General features: G+C 37.6%; 2 protein-coding genes across 4 annotated transcripts in view; both read left to right on the top strand.

Moving 5' to 3' along the window:
* UFL1 (UFM1 specific ligase 1) overlaps positions 1-6,585 on the top strand; it is a 32,702-nt gene extending 26,117 nt beyond the window's left edge. For all 3 annotated transcript variants that reach the window (XM_078054984.1, XM_078054983.1, XM_078054985.1), the window contains 6 exons: positions 871-1,037; positions 1,118-1,248; positions 2,814-2,894; positions 3,170-3,255; positions 3,798-3,978; positions 4,574-6,585. In XM_078054984.1, the coding sequence (XP_077911110.1) occupies positions 871-1,037; positions 1,118-1,248; positions 2,814-2,894; positions 3,170-3,255; positions 3,798-3,978; positions 4,574-4,792 (865 nt within the window). In that variant the 3' untranslated portion in view covers positions 4,793-6,585. The remainder of the gene's footprint in view (positions 1-870; positions 1,038-1,117; positions 1,249-2,813; positions 2,895-3,169; positions 3,256-3,797; positions 3,979-4,573) is intronic.
* Positions 6,586-11,478: 4,893 nt separating this feature from the next.
* FHL5 (four and a half LIM domains 5) overlaps positions 11,479-15,393 on the top strand; it is a 43,784-nt gene continuing 39,869 nt past the window's right edge. Inside the window, exon 1 of the mRNA XM_036082390.2 lies at positions 11,479-11,693. The gene's annotated coding sequence lies outside the window, so the exon portion shown is untranslated. The remainder of the gene's footprint in view (positions 11,694-15,393) is intronic.

The following is a 15,393-nucleotide window of genomic DNA, read 5'->3' as shown; positions in this document are numbered from 1 at the left end:
GTGGGAGAAAAACACCAACGCCAGTCACTGGCTGCTCTCTGACATAGCATAAAAAAGTAGTATCTAAAAGAAAGAAAAGACCATTTTCTATCTAGATTTGACAGAAGTTAAACAGTGCACTTTTAGGGAGAAATAAAGTAACAAACTGTGTTCAGAGAACAAATTTAGACACTACTAGCTTGTAATTGAGCCAAGCTAAATTTATTTTTATACAGAAGTAAAAGAAATTGTGTATAACTTGACCATTACTAACATGATTTTCCCTCAAGTTAGTTCCATTGTGTAAGCGTCTATAAATGCAATCCAGGAGCCCAGTGCATCTAGCTTTGAATTTAGAAATATAGCTTTTGTAGTGAGATTTTTTTTCATTTCACTGAGTATTTTTTGTGCATGAATACAGTACATAATCATATTTTTCATATGTAAGAAGATAGTTACCACTAACCATTTGCCATTACTTAAAATAATCTCTTCTGAAGTTGTTGAGCATAAAAAGTTTTAAAATCTTTTATAGAACTTTAGAAATTGAGAATTTATTATTCCTATGAATAGGGAACAGATTTATGTCCTATTCTCCAAATTAACTTTTAAAAATTACTTCAGACTGAATTTGAATTGAAGCTTTTGTTACTGCTATCCTCACTGTCATTAGTGCAATAATTTTGAGTACTTTAAAACTGAGAAAAATAATGCATTTAAGTTATAAGTCCTAGGATTAGAGGACAAATGCTTGTGAACTATTCCCCAAATTAATCTTGTTTAAAAAATATAGAGGTATTTTCTTAAGGCTTACTTCCATAGAAGCAAAATTTCTTATATGCATAAATCCAATGTGTTTTAATTAACTAAATATATTTATCTTGTGCACAGACCTCTTAATAAAACTTATCTCGAGGTGGTACGTTCAGTGTTCATGTCTTCAACTTCTTCTGCCTCTGGAACTGGTAGAAAGCGCACAATCAAGGACTTGCAAGAAGAGGTTTCAAACCTATACAATAATATTCGGCTGTTTGAAAAGGGGCTGAAGTTCTTTACAGGTATACTTAAGACTGTTTTTTCATTGATTTTCATCATTGTTCCTGGACATTCATTTTAATAAAGCACCTTTATTTTCCAGATGATACACAGGCTGCTCTTACAAAGCACTTGCTGAAGACAATATGTACTGACATCACTAACCTCATTTTCAACTTCTTAGCTTCGGATTTAATGATGGCAGTAGATGATCCTGCAGCCATTACAAGTGAAGTATGATAGTGATTGTCTTGCCTTCTTGATGTATTATGTTTTGAAATAAAAGCGTATTTTATTTTCTCACATCAGAAGTAGTCTGAAGGAAAGTAAAATATAGGAAAGGGTTTTTAGGGAAAAAAAATCCATCAGATTTTTAGTTTAAATTGGTGATATAACCAGTCTGTTGAAAGTAATAATGCTTACTTACTTTGGAATCAACACTTTTATTTTTTCCTAATTATTGTTATGTCACATCCCCTTTTCCTGCTGAGTCGCCGATCCCTTGACTGTTTTCTGGCCAGATTCCATAACTTCGTAGTCATTTTCATGTAGTGATGCCATCTCATTTCAATGTTTAGATGAATTGCAGTTTATTTGTTAAAATGCTAATCTCCAACTAAAGTCAAAGTTCATTTCTTCCTGTCTCAAAATGTAAGGTAGAGCGATGGCTCCCAGTTGCTTCAAGAAGGAAAGGTGTGATCTGTCCCTAACACTCCTCCTCCTCCTCCTCTTCTCTATCCCTGTAGATCCACTTAACGTTGGAGATTTAGGAAAAATGAAGGAGGCAAGAGTGTTTCATAGGAGTGGCTGCATATCACTGGTTATGATCTAGGCCCAATGCTGTGGCCTCATGATGTGTCTCCTGCCCCATCGGGGGTGTAGGTTGTTTGGGGGCCTGTTTGTTTAGCACGTGACAGCCCCTGTAGCAAGGCCCTCCCCTAAACCTCCAAACAGAGATGCATTTATTTCTCCCTCCTACCCCAGCAAAGTACTGTCCCCTCCCGTCTTCAGCTCAAGCAGTGAATCTCCAGCTGCCGGGACAGTTCCATATATCCTGCCTCTGTGCTAACCTCTGCTGTGGGAAACACCTGGGGTCCCGTCCTGTGCCCTCCAGGGGCTGCAGGAGAACTGGTGTGGCATGTGGCAGGGAGTCCATAGGTTTCCCTGGTCTCCCAAGACTCACTGTAACTTGCAGGACCTGCCAGCCAGACTATTCCACTAGGCATCCACCAGAAATTTCACACTTGGTAAGGCCATCAGACTCTGGTCAAGAATGCCATCATATTTCACGAGACACATGTATGTGGAGAGGCGTGCCGAAAAGATTCCACCCACCATATAGTATAACAAGCAGCCATCCGTGGAGCAAGTTCTCTAGTTTATAGGCATTCTGGAACTTATGAGTGGGAACCCCCGCATCTGGCATTAGGGAAGAACACTCTTCCTACGCCAATGGAAGAGAGCGGGAGTAGCCTCTTACCCCAAATTCTCTTTTCCCCACAAGATGAATGGTTTTCTCTCCACCCTCCGCCCCCCATCTTCCTCTTTGCTGCTGGGCCAGAAGGGAGGGGTAGGGCTATATCTAGCCTGATTGGCTGACTGGCTTTTGGCTAGCTCTCCGATTTTAGAATGTTTTTAGCGTATTTTTGTCCCTAGTTTGAAAGCTAAAATTCAAAAACAAAGATCAGTTCCATTCAATACTCTATTATAGTAGTAAATATACTTTGTTTTCTTTTGTTTGATCTTATATCTACCACATGTCAAAGTCACAATCCCAAAGGAGTTTTTTCCCCTTACAGGTAAGAAAAAAAATTTTAAGTAAATTATCAGAAGAAACCAAAGTACCTCTCACAAAACTCCATAGCTCTCTGAATGAAAAGGTAAGTAAAGTTTGATTCTGTTTAGATAATGGGGCTAGAATTTGTGATCTTTGAGTAGATTTTTATCAGCATAAGTGTAAACTAAATCTCTTTGGGAGGTGAAGGGGGAGAACAGACTGGGAACGTTTTATCCTAAATCACAATTTCAAGTTTAATAACAAAATGACCTTTTTAAAAATTATATTTCGGGTGTAAAATTATAAAACTACTGAGTGGCTATATTTTTTAGGCAACCTGTTAATAAAAGTAAATGGTGGCATTAAATACCATTTCAGAGCATAGAAGACTTCCTTTCTTGTCTGGATTCTGCAGCAGAAGCTTGCGATATTATGGTGAAGAGGGGAGACAAAAAAAGGGAAAGGTAACATTGAATTAATCTATATTATTAATAAATTCTTAGATGTGTGATATTTCATATCCGAAGTTGGAATTTAACTACCTGAATCTTGCACAGAGAACACTTGTATCCAAATGGCTGCATACCTTTGAGCATATTCAGTATATACGTGGTCCTCTCTGACTGGTATCGATAAGGTAGCAAGGTCCACTAATCCCATAGTTGATCAAGCCTGGGAACTTCATACTAGCTTTGAGACCTTCTTTACAGGAAATCTTACCTATATCAGTACACTTCTGTTTGATTCCCAACAACTCAAAATAAAAAGTACACTTTGAGGATCCCTGCTCTGTAGTTTTCTCTATCATTTTCTAGCATATTAGTTTATCCACAGCATTTAGGGTTAAGTGTGTCTATATTTCATATTTAAAATGTCCCTTAAGATGTTTATGGAGCTAGATAATTAAACTAGAGAAGCTAAAAATGAATACCGAAGGGAAGAACTAAAATTGGTGAGAGCTTGTTAAAATATGAGAATGTGTTTTTGTGATTTTATTTTTGTTTAGGCAGATACTGTTCCAGCATCGACAAGCACTGGCTGAACAGCTAAAAGTCACAGAAGACCCTGCTCTTATTCTGCACCTCACAGCAGTCCTTCTGTTTCAGTTCTCAACCCACAGCATGCTCCATGCACCTGGAAGATGTGTCCCACAGATCATTGCTTTTCTTAATAGTAAAATTCCAGAGGTATTACATTTTCCATGCATTTGAAACTTTTAAAGCTTTTAGATTCTGCATATTTTGAATGGATAGATGTGAATCATGAACAATAAGACACAAAACATATTAATATGACTTCCTGTTCCGAGAATGTGAACAGTGAATCTGAAGATTGATTTTTAAAAACTCAGCATAGATCAAGAATCTTTTGGGATTCTAGAAGATCTATTGGTAAAAAGAAGTCTTCCGTTTCAGTTTATGCAAATTTAACCTGTCCTTCAAGGACCAGTTCCAAAAGTCTTACCCTGCACAAATTCTTCTGAGAAATTTCTCAGCTAAAAGGAATCTGGCTTCTTTGAACTTCCATATCACTTTGATTTAATCTCTGGTGATAGAACTTAGCTAAGTCAGTTTACATTAAAATGATCTGTATTCGTGTTTTATCACCCCTCACCTGTAAACTCCTTGCCAGCAACGACCTTGCTGGATTCAGCTTTCTACTTACATGGCCAGTGATTTGTAAAGATGAAGACCTTCACTGTGTATTGGTTGAACAAATCCAGCTTGTTCTACAGAAAATTAAATCCTGTTTGTTAACTTTTCTTCTGTTCTCTTTTCACAGGATCAGCATACTCTTTTGGTAAAGTATCAAGGTTTAGTTGTAAAGCATTTAGTTAGTCAAAATAAGAAGACTGGACAGGGAGATGATCCCTCGAGTGATGAATTAGACAAAGAACAAGAAGATATCACCAATACTACTCGTAAAGAGCTTCAAGAACTTTCTTCATCCATTAAAGACCTTGTTCTCATGTCCAGGAAATCATCTGTGACAGAAGAGTAATGATCTTAATTTACTTTTGTCATATAGTAAACATTTTTCCCAAAGTTTAAAGTGAGTGGTTACCAAAAAATATTCACTTCACAATCCTCGGTTTCCCCCAATAACACACACATACACCCACCCACACACACCCACACAATTCAGTTTAAACAGTAGTGTTGTATTCAGTGTAAATCTTAGAAAAATGTGAAATTTTTGTAAATTGGGTTCAACCATGGAAGACTTCCTTTTCACATTATAATTCTAAAAATTACTATTTCAGGTTTATTTTCAAATGCTGAATGAAGAATAAATTTTATGAAATCTTTCATCTCTAGAAAAGGACTCATTTGTTGTGTTGTTAGATTTCAAGTGGCATTCTTACAGTTATATACATATTAGGCAGAACCTTAAAATGTGGTCATGTGTTTTTAAAAAGGGAAAGAAAACCCTTGGGTGTCAAAAATAAAAATCGTGGATTTTAAAATTAATAGAGAATGCTTCAAACCTAAAATACAGAAATTCGCAATCTTTTTTTTTTTTTTTCTAAGCCCTTGCTCTTATTTCTGGCAGATAGAGGGCCTCCCATATCCCCCCCAAGAGTGAACTTTTATGTGGTTGGGTCTTTCAGGGGATGCCTTTACAGGTACAGAAGAATACCGGAGGGGCCCATACGCTGTAGTCTATTCTAACACAAGATGCTAACAAGTAAGAGAAAAAATAAAAGTTACTTCTTAAGAGGTATAAGTCACATTTTAACATTAGAATAACTAAAAATGTAATACAAGTATTTTTCTTTAACCAGTTTGCATTTCTAAATGTTATATTTTTTGTATCAGTAGTCACTCTGGCACCTAATTCTTTGTTATGGGAGGATCTGTAAGTGCATTGAAGTCATTGGAACTTTATTTTTTTCCAAAAATGAAAATCCTTATAAGAAAATAGGTATTCTTGTTTTCTAAAGACTATTGGTAGTTAAAAGTAACAAATAGTTCCTTAGAGTAATAATTTCAAGCAAATGAGTTTTAAGCAACAATTTATTATATATCAAAAAGAAATTTATTTTGAATATAATAGTAAGTTAAATCTCAAGTATCAAAAAAGTACTATTTTATATAATTCCTTATATGGCACTTAAAACTCTGTGGTTCAAAATGTTTGAGTACAAATATCAGTCTACCTCTAATTCCAGACAAAGTATTAATACTGAGTGAAAGAAATTGATATAATTGCTAACTGAGCATTATTATTAAAGTTGATAGGAATGTAACATAAATTTAAAAGTGTTTTTCCATTGGTAATTTTCTATTAATGTATTTTCATATGGGCAAAGGAAGAAAAATGAAAAATCGTCTGTGACCACAAGCTCCACTTAGTTTTGTTTATTCAGTTTCCAAAATATAGAACACCCAGCCTAATGTTTTATTCAGTCTTTAAGAACCTTCTCATTTATGTTTCAGCAGATACCAAAGTAATCCACATTTGTGTCAAACTAGACCATAGACAATGAAACAAATAAAATCATTGACTTTCTTAATTTGTAGGAATAAAAATAGGAGAGACAACCAAGCAAATAAAAAGAAAACCGTTCTATCTTGTTCACATTAATTTTTTTCATTTATCAGAATGGTTCATATTTTTCCATAGTAAATAAGAACAGTTTTTATTGTTTTTGAAAATAAAGTTATGTAGCTGATTTTGTATGTAAAATTCTAATTTCAATAAAATAAAAATTCTTAAATGGTTATCTACTATGATCTGGATGGGCAGATTTAAGAATGTTATTAAAAATAAATTTGCTTGTTTCTATTAAATTTTGTGGTACTTTGAAGCTTTCATTATTTCAATTACTAGAATGCATTGTGCAGGTGTTATATGTAACGTGTTTACATTTTAAAATTCTTATTCTATACATTTTTCAAAGATTTTCTTGTATTTTTCTTACACAAAAATAGTTCCATAGTCCTCAGTATCTCATTCCTTGAATGTTTGCCATTCGTGAACCATTTCACCTTAGTAAATCATTTTCAGTTAGCTGGATTTCAGCAAATGTGCAGCTGTACCGTCGTATCTGCTACTTCCTACTGTTGCAGATATAATGGAAATATTTGGATAATGTGTTCGTGTGTTCCGCCTCCAGACCATGTGTTTCTGAAGAGTCAAGGGAAACCCACTTCTGGCCATCAGAAGGATTCAGTGAACCGTGGCATATCTTATCAAAATCACAGTGAATTTTCAGAGAAGACATTAATACTGAAATCAGAATAATAAGTGTAGAAGTTGCTTAACCTGAATATAGAACCATCTTCAACATTTTAGAAAATATATTTTAGTCAGACCATAAAGCACCAAGGATGAGATCAAAATGCAACAGTGATAGTGCAGCCTATAGATTGAGAAGGAACAGTTCATTCCTTCCCAGAAATGCTACTCAACCCAGGGCCAAATGGGACTTTTTTTCTATCAAGGACTAACATGTGAGATGGGTAGAGGGTGGGGTCAGTGGAAGGTTTGCTTTCTTTGATTAGTACCTTTCCCCCAGTGTATATGGGAGATGAAAGAAACACACATAGATAAACTCCTCTGGGATGTACATTTTCCACAGAAATCTGGGACCACTATTGAAGTGGCCATTAAAATGGCCGAAGGATTCACACAAGTCATTCTACCTTGAAGACCGTACTAAACAAAAAAATAAATAGAACCCAAGAAAGACTTACTCCAAACCATCGAAAAAAGAAACCTTGACTTTCAGGCTTTCAGAAACACAGTGTTTATTCCATTTACATGACCGAACAAGAAGGAATAATTACTTTGAACATGTATTAAATTTTTATAAGTTCCCAGTGTTGTGTTTTATTGTTTTACCAGCCTTGCCTCTATTTCCCTTCAGTGATTAGTAGTAAGACTTAGCCTTGATGTGTGTTTAAAGAGCAGGAAGGAAGGGGTTATGTCGTGTGATGAAAAGGGGAGACATGGTGAATTTAAATCCTTGGCTCAACAATCTGGATCCTGTATGACTGCTACGCACTAGAAGTACAAATGTAAATCTTAAAAATACCCCTTGTTTTCAAGGAGATGGCAAGAATCAACAACTATAGTTCAATATTAGCATTTTGAGAGAAGTTAGCAGAGGATGCTGTGGGAGAAGAAATGAAAGTCAGCTGTCTTGCACAGCGGGAGGGAACTAAACAGGCTAGAGATGACCACCTGAACTGAATCCTGAAAGAAAAGTATGACTAGCCTCAGGGAAATAGGGGAAGGGAGAGCAGGCAGGCGTTTCTGGGAGAGAAGAGATCTGGAAGTACTAAGACATGAACTAATACAAAATAATGAGACATTTGGGAAACCCTAAGTATGAGAAATATGAAAAATGGTCTGGGAAGTAGGGTAAGATGAAGCTGGAGAGACCAGAGGGAGATCCTGAAATTCCTTATATGTACACTAAGCGAAAAAGTTTAGCCATTTTCCTGAAAACAAGGGAAGCCTTTTCAAGATTAACCAGGAAAATAAGGTAATTAGATTTGTCTTTTAGAAAGACTACCCATTCTGAAAGACAGTTTGACAACTTACCAAAATCCTTTAAAATGAATTATTTGTGATATCAATGTCTCTCCTATCTGAAAAGTAAAATGTGGACTTAATATGTAGAAGTCTTTTTCCCAGCCCATAGGCAAAGAGGAGCATGGACAACCTGTCTTACACAGAAAGGAGATGGTCTTCTTGGCTCTGAAATACTCTTGCTTATTCAGATGATAGTCCAACAAACAAACAAGCAAACAAAAACCCAACTTACTCTGACTAGTCAAGCTAAGACAAAGGTCCCAAGGGTTTTCTCTTATGTTTCTTGTCATCCAATGTGAAGAAGAAAAAGCACTCGATTAAATTGCTTTCCTACTGAGCTTGTCTAGTCACCTAAAATGTACCTTTAACTTAACTCTATTACGTAGACTTTTTCTCCTTCCTGCTTTCTTACTGAAATCTAAGTCCTTGTGATTCATACAATATAAACACTCAGGGTTTCTAAGTTCTGGTGTTGAAGAAAAATCAGAGAGAGAGAAGAGCACTATTCCATAATATATTTCATGTGTTTCATTATATTGCAGCCTTTATTCACAACTACTTTAAAAATGTTTGATTTGGAAAATCATTCACAGTGTATATTAAGTAGAAAAGGATGCAGAACTATATATAATGTGGTCTTGGTTTTCTAATTAAATATACTGTGTAAACATTTGCATAAGTACATTTACATAAACATTTCCTTGTATAGTTCTATGCATGCATACAAAATATTCTGAAGAGATTTGGGTTAAGATTTGGGTTGTGACTATCTCTTAGACTGCAAATCATTTTAAATTTTATTTTTTCAATTTTTACTCCAGGTTTTCTGCAAGAAGCATGTATTTTATGATTTGATAAACTGATATTTTAAAATACTGTTTTACAGTAACGTAGAGAAATGAGAGGAGGGGACCAGACTGCCAAGATACCAATCGTTTTAAGACTGATACAGTAATCCAAGTGAGAAATGTGAGGATGCACAGGGACGATGCAGGGATGATGACATATCTGAGAGAGATTTAACAAAGTAGAACCAGGAGAAGTTGGGGAAGGGGATGAATGATTGGGGCTGGTGGAGAATAAGGGAGGACAGTCTAAGATGATGGCTTGGATGATTGTGTCATCCCCTGAGAGAGGAACTCCAGCTGACTAAGCAGGTTTGGAGTGAGGAGAAGATGAGGTGGTTTCGTAGGGACTTTTCAGTTTGAGGTGCCTGGGAACCTGTGGAAAAAGATGGCCAACAGACAACAGGAGACAGGTCTGGAACAGGAGACAGGTCTGGAACCTCTATGACACCATTGGGAGTCATAAAATTGCTAGTGGTTTCCATAAGGAGCACCATGGAGAGTGTACAGAGAAGCCTGCTGGACTTAGGAGGAAGCTCTAGGGAAGGGTAAGATGAATAAAGGAAGAGGAGGCTGAGGACGGTAAGAACAAGGAGTAAATCAGGAGCATGTAACTTAGTGAAACCAAGGGCAAATTTCGAAAAGAAATAAACATGGCCAGAGATGAGAAATCTCAGGTAAGGTTAAAGACAGTGCCCTTTAAAGTACTAATTAAGACCTTTTATGAACTCAATGAAGCTTTTTTTGGTAGAGTAGATCAAAGGGAAGAAGACTTATTGCAACTGTCTGAGGAGGAAGCGGGAGGATCAGAAGTTTTACCAGTGAATGTAGATTACCCTCTCCGGAAGCAGACAAGTAAACAAAGAGGGTGCTGGCCCCATACTTAGATGGGAACATATGCAATTTTATATCTCCAAGACTCCACTTCCTCTCCTAGAAAAGGATAAAAATAATGCCTGGCTAGCAGTAGTATCATGAGGGTTAACATCTATTACTAGTTGAATGTGCTTGTGTCCTTTCACTGAATCGATTTGTTGTCACTGCTCACCATGTTTTCATTTTCATATCTTAATCATCAAATCCAGGGGAAGAGCAATGCACACAGTTGACTGGCTTTGCATTTCCCTAACTCACGTTTTTTTTATTGTATCTGCCTGAGTTCGATCTCAGAAAATATTCGTATATAATTCCTTTAGCACTTAGAATAAGAACAGTTTTTGTCTGGGAATAAATGGGGTGAAGGCAGAACATTTCTTCTCTCATCCCCACCTTATGAAATGAAAAAACAGCCCCAAATAGAAGATTCTAGGAGCAAACGTCATTTGCTTTATGGATCAAATTGACCCACGGAGAATTCCTGTTGTGGATTAGTTCAATATTCAAACATTTCTTTAAATGCAACTCTCGAAATCTCTATCCACTTTTCATTTTTTTTTAAGGATTTATTTATTTGTCAGAGAGAGAGGGAGAGAGCGCACATGCACACAAGCAGGGGGAGTGGCGGGCAGAGGGAGAAGCAGGCTCCTGATGTGGGACTTGATCCCAGGTCCCTGGGATCAGGACCTGAGCCGAAGGCAGACACTTAACCACCTGAGCCACCCAGGCGTCCCACTCCACTTTTCATTTTTTAATCACAGATTTCGAAAGACCAGACAAGTCTCTGTTTAAATGAAGTCACACAACCATGCTGTGACATAACAATCGTTACCAGCTCATAGGGCAATAGGCAAAGGCAGGGAATGGTGAGTCCACAGTGAGGTTCAGGAAGCAGGTAAATACCTGGAGTTATTCCAGTCAAATCCACGGCTCAAAGTTCTCAAATTTCCCAAGAAGGCAGTGATAGAGGCCACAACCCAGGATTTATCTCTCAAGCAACCAAAAATTCAGCAGGTAAGAACATGGGGCCTCATCTCTTTCTAGATAGTTCAGCAGGAAAGCTCTGTAGGGCAATCATTTCTAATCCTAAAAGATAGGTTCAGAGAGTCGTTAGAAAACAAGAAAACAAAAAAAAAATTTAAAAAAAAAAAACAAGGAAAAAGAAAATACATCATCCTTTTGGGAATTTTTAAAAATTTAAATATGCCCTTCATTTAGCCTAAGCAGTGGAAATTTCTTGAGTATGTATGTGAGTTGTCTGTATATACACTTTGTATTTTAAACTTTTTGGAGCTTATCCAGATATTCCAAATACTAATTTTGGCAGGATTTCCCTTTAAGGATATCCTGCAGAGAATTTGTTACAATTTGAAATAAAAATTGACAGGGAGTGCTTTTTCAGCCCAGTAGGAGTCAGCTACGTGCACATCACAAGACTTGGAGGAAACCCACTCACCCTCCTATTTCCTTCTACAAAGCTGAAAAAGCTGCAATTGGGAGGGACCCTCAGATAGCTCTGGTGGTCCTTTCTGTTCCTTTTGGAGTTGACATTTGAATGTGTTGGAGGAGAAAAATAATCATCATATATTCTCCTTTCATACTCTTTAAATCACAGGAAAAAGCAGCTTTAAGAAAAAGTAAGTTTTGTTTTCTTTTCCGTAATGTTTCCTTTGTGTTTTTTTTATGTGGTATTTCGGCTTTAATTTTTTTTTTTTTTTTAAGGATGAGAGATTCTTATAAACTTTCTAGTGACTGCTTATGAGAAAATTTTTACTTGGTCTTGAAGTTTCTTAGAAACTCTTCAAAAGCCAGTTGAGCCAACAGTTGTCATATTTTATAAGCTGAGCTTTTCAGATTTCTCATTTCAATAATATGCATGCGGAGGCTACATAGTGGTCAGATAACTCTTCAGAGTTGTCGCCTCTGTTGTGAAAATGGTCTTTATACATGCTTCGTTGCCATAAAAAGGGGGTGGCAGGATTCTGGGGATTTATTTGGCTTAATTTATTTGAATGACTAACTTTATTACTGTGGTTATTTTATGGCTGGGTTTATATGTCCAGAGCACAATTCAAAGTCATTTACAGATTTTAAGTGAGTTAGTAAGATTCCTGCTATTTTCGAGAAAAATCTGCCTACTTTCCAGACGCAGCCTTAACGACCATTCCTAATGTGAGGTTTTCGGGGATTGGGCTGAAATGCCTGCGGGTCTGGCCCACACAAATATATAACCTATTACAGGAATCGAAAGCACTGCTTCCTGAAGCAAACAGCATTACTACGGAAACAGTACGGGTCCCACATGTGTTTACGCTGTCTCACCCGGTCAGTCAGACTCCCTTTGGCGTCTGTCAGCCCTTTGAAAACCAAATGCAAATCCTCAGCTGTCAGTTTGGGTTTCAGAAATGTGGAAACTAAAAAGAATCATTAATAGAATGTGTAATCCTTATAAATAAAATGTAAGAAAATCCTCAAGTGATTTTAGCTGTCGTTTCACATCCACAACATCATCATGTATAAATTCTAACATTTTCATTAGCAAAAGCTATGGATTAATATTTAACACAAATACTGCAAACATGTATCATACAAGGTATTTCTTAACATATTTGTTATGATACATGCCTGAAGCCATAATCCAAGCCGTTTGATGGGGAAGGTAAACTCCGATGTCTGTTTTCCACACTTGCTCTATTTATTTCCACATGTTATCATTAGTTGCCAGTTCTGAGCCTGTTCTACCAACCAAGAGCAGCATTTTGGGTTTTAATGTCACATCACCTCACTGACAAGTTTACCTCTTATTTTTATTATACTTGCCAACAACATTTTGAATAAAGGTGGATTAATCTGGGTTCCTTAGGCAAGCCTAGCAACTTTCTACTGTAATATTGAAAATAAATGTTCATCTAGAACATGTTGGAAAAGCTTTGATTTGTTTTTTATGTTTTCAATCTAGGAAACATGATTTCTTTAGAATTGAAAACCAAATCCTTGGGTTCACATGGGGAGGTCTGAGTCAGATGTCGGCTAAACAAACATGTATTTCCATGTTCTTGTAATTGTCTTTTTCCTCTCTGATTGCCATAATTTTTCTTGGTTACGTTTTGATACCCTGGAAATGATCAGCTTGGGCATTTATCTGTCTCCACAGACTAAAGATACCCTTAAGGATCTAACAGAATCAATGGACCCTCTTCTAAAAAAAAAAAAAAAAAAAAAAGCCTGTTGCAAATAGATTTTCAATGACATTTCTGAGTTTGATAGATTCCTGAAATGTGTCCTTGAGTATTCTCGGGGATCCTGATGATGAACCACTGTTTTCTGTGAAGCCAGAAACCTCAACTTTAAGCATACCTTGGTGCCAGTGCGTTCCCCAAATCTTTAAAAGGCTTTGGGTGGGAGAACGCCTAAACTGTCTCTCTAAACTGTCCTCACCTGAAGACAGGTAAGGCTAAGGAAAGGATTTTAGTTTAAGGGTTAATTTTTAAAGCAGGTGCTTAGTTAATTCATGGCCATATTTGTCCTGGACAGCAGGTCATGGAAATAAAAGTGGAGTAATCAAGTAGCAGAACAGCAGCTTTTGTGGAGAACAAGGCTTAGGATGGAAGGGTGATAGGATGAACCCACTGAAGACCCCAGAATGTGGAATAGATGATTACAGAGAGGCCTTCCTGTTTCTCTGACCATCCTCCCGAATCTCCATACCTACCTATGGGTAGATTGGAACCTAAAAGGGAAGATCTAAACCAGTGCCCATTAACTCATACCCTGCCCTTCAGGGCTCACCATCTTTAACCTTCCCTTCTTTATTGGCTCCTTCCATCAGCACTTAAACATGCTCAAATTTCCCGTCTTAAAATGCCTCTCCTTTGTTACTGAGCTCCTACAGTTCCCCTCTCCCTCAGCTTCATAGATCAATCTCTCCGAAAGCTTGTCTACATTCTATTAATCTCTACTTCCTGAGCCCGGCTTCTCAATCTATTGCAGTCTGGCTTTCATCCTCACCAGTTTCCCCAGCTCTCATGGAGGCTGTCAATCACTAGCGTCTTGTTAAACCCAGCAGACATTTCTTATCTATTCAGTGTCTCAAATCAACTTAACCTTCTTCTCCACTTTCCCCACCTTGAGACACTCTTTACCCAGGGCTCCCATGATACCAAACTCATGGTTCTTTCCCACTAAGACCACTCTTCTTGGTCTGTTTCTTCTCCCCTGTATCCTGGACTCCTTTTCTCTTCCTGGGCTATTTCATCACTTCAGTTATCATCTGTCCTGTAGGCTAATGAATCCAAAAATCTAGATCTGAGGTATCTTTTCTGAGCTATAGACCTATGTGTTCAACTGTCTGCTGAAAACAGAACTGCATAGAGCAGGCTTGGGCCCTGGTGAGTAAAATGGGGGAGGCAGGAGGGAACATCAAGGACAACCAGGACTTGCCCTAAGACCCCTTCTAACATGCCCAAGTAATTTATGTGATTTCCCTGCCATTTATATGGTTTCCAGTGCTCTCTTTGGTCCTGGCTAAACAGCTCTACTTGGCTGCCCCAAAGTCTCAAATCTCATGATTTAGTCTAAAAGTAAATTCATCATTTCCCTCTCCTGCTCCCCACTCTACTTCCCTCAAGTATACTCTTATATAGTAAATGACACCATGATGAAACCAGTTGCTCAAGTCAGAAATTTGGGGGAACTAACTCCTCTCCTCCCTCCATTCATATATCTTTGGAGACCCAAAGAATCTCCAAGTTCTGGCAAGGTTGCCTTATGCATTCACCTACGCCTCTCCTCTGACACTGCCACCACCCGATTTCAGGCTGCCATCTTCTTTTACTCGGCGAACAGTAGCCCTTTCACTGGTCTCCCTGCCTCCAGAATTGTCCTCTTCTACTGCTTTTCTCTGAAGCCGGAACAACTGACCTAAAACAATTGGTCTAAAACCACATTTACTTTTGCCAACCTCTTTCTTCACACTTTTCCCTGACTCTCCATTGGCCTTAAGATCATGTCCAGATTCCTTTTCAAGGTTAAAGAGAAACAATAGAGTCTAGGGGATTACCAACAGATCTCTTCAAATGTTAAGGTGCTCGGGTAGGACCTGGTCTTTGTTAAAATGCAGATTCTGGTTCTGTAGGTTTGGGTTGATGCCTGAGTTGTTACATGTCTAACAAGCTTTCCAGGTGAAGCTGATAATACTCGTCCAAGGACCACGCTTCTCGTGCTAGGTTGGCTGGAGCTCAAGTCCCAGGTGTGTCACTCACTTGGTCTGGGAACTTGAAGAAGTCACTTAGCCTCTGTGTGTCTCCTTCTCCTTGTATAGAAAATGGAGATCATAAT

Source organism: Halichoerus grypus, chromosome 9 (genome assembly GCF_964656455.1).
Source record: "Halichoerus grypus chromosome 9, mHalGry1.hap1.1, whole genome shotgun sequence".
Lineage (NCBI taxonomy): Eukaryota > Metazoa > Chordata > Mammalia > Carnivora > Phocidae > Halichoerus > Halichoerus grypus.
The sequence above is the reverse complement of the archived record's forward strand: the minus strand, read 5'-3'. Positions and strand labels throughout refer to the sequence as shown.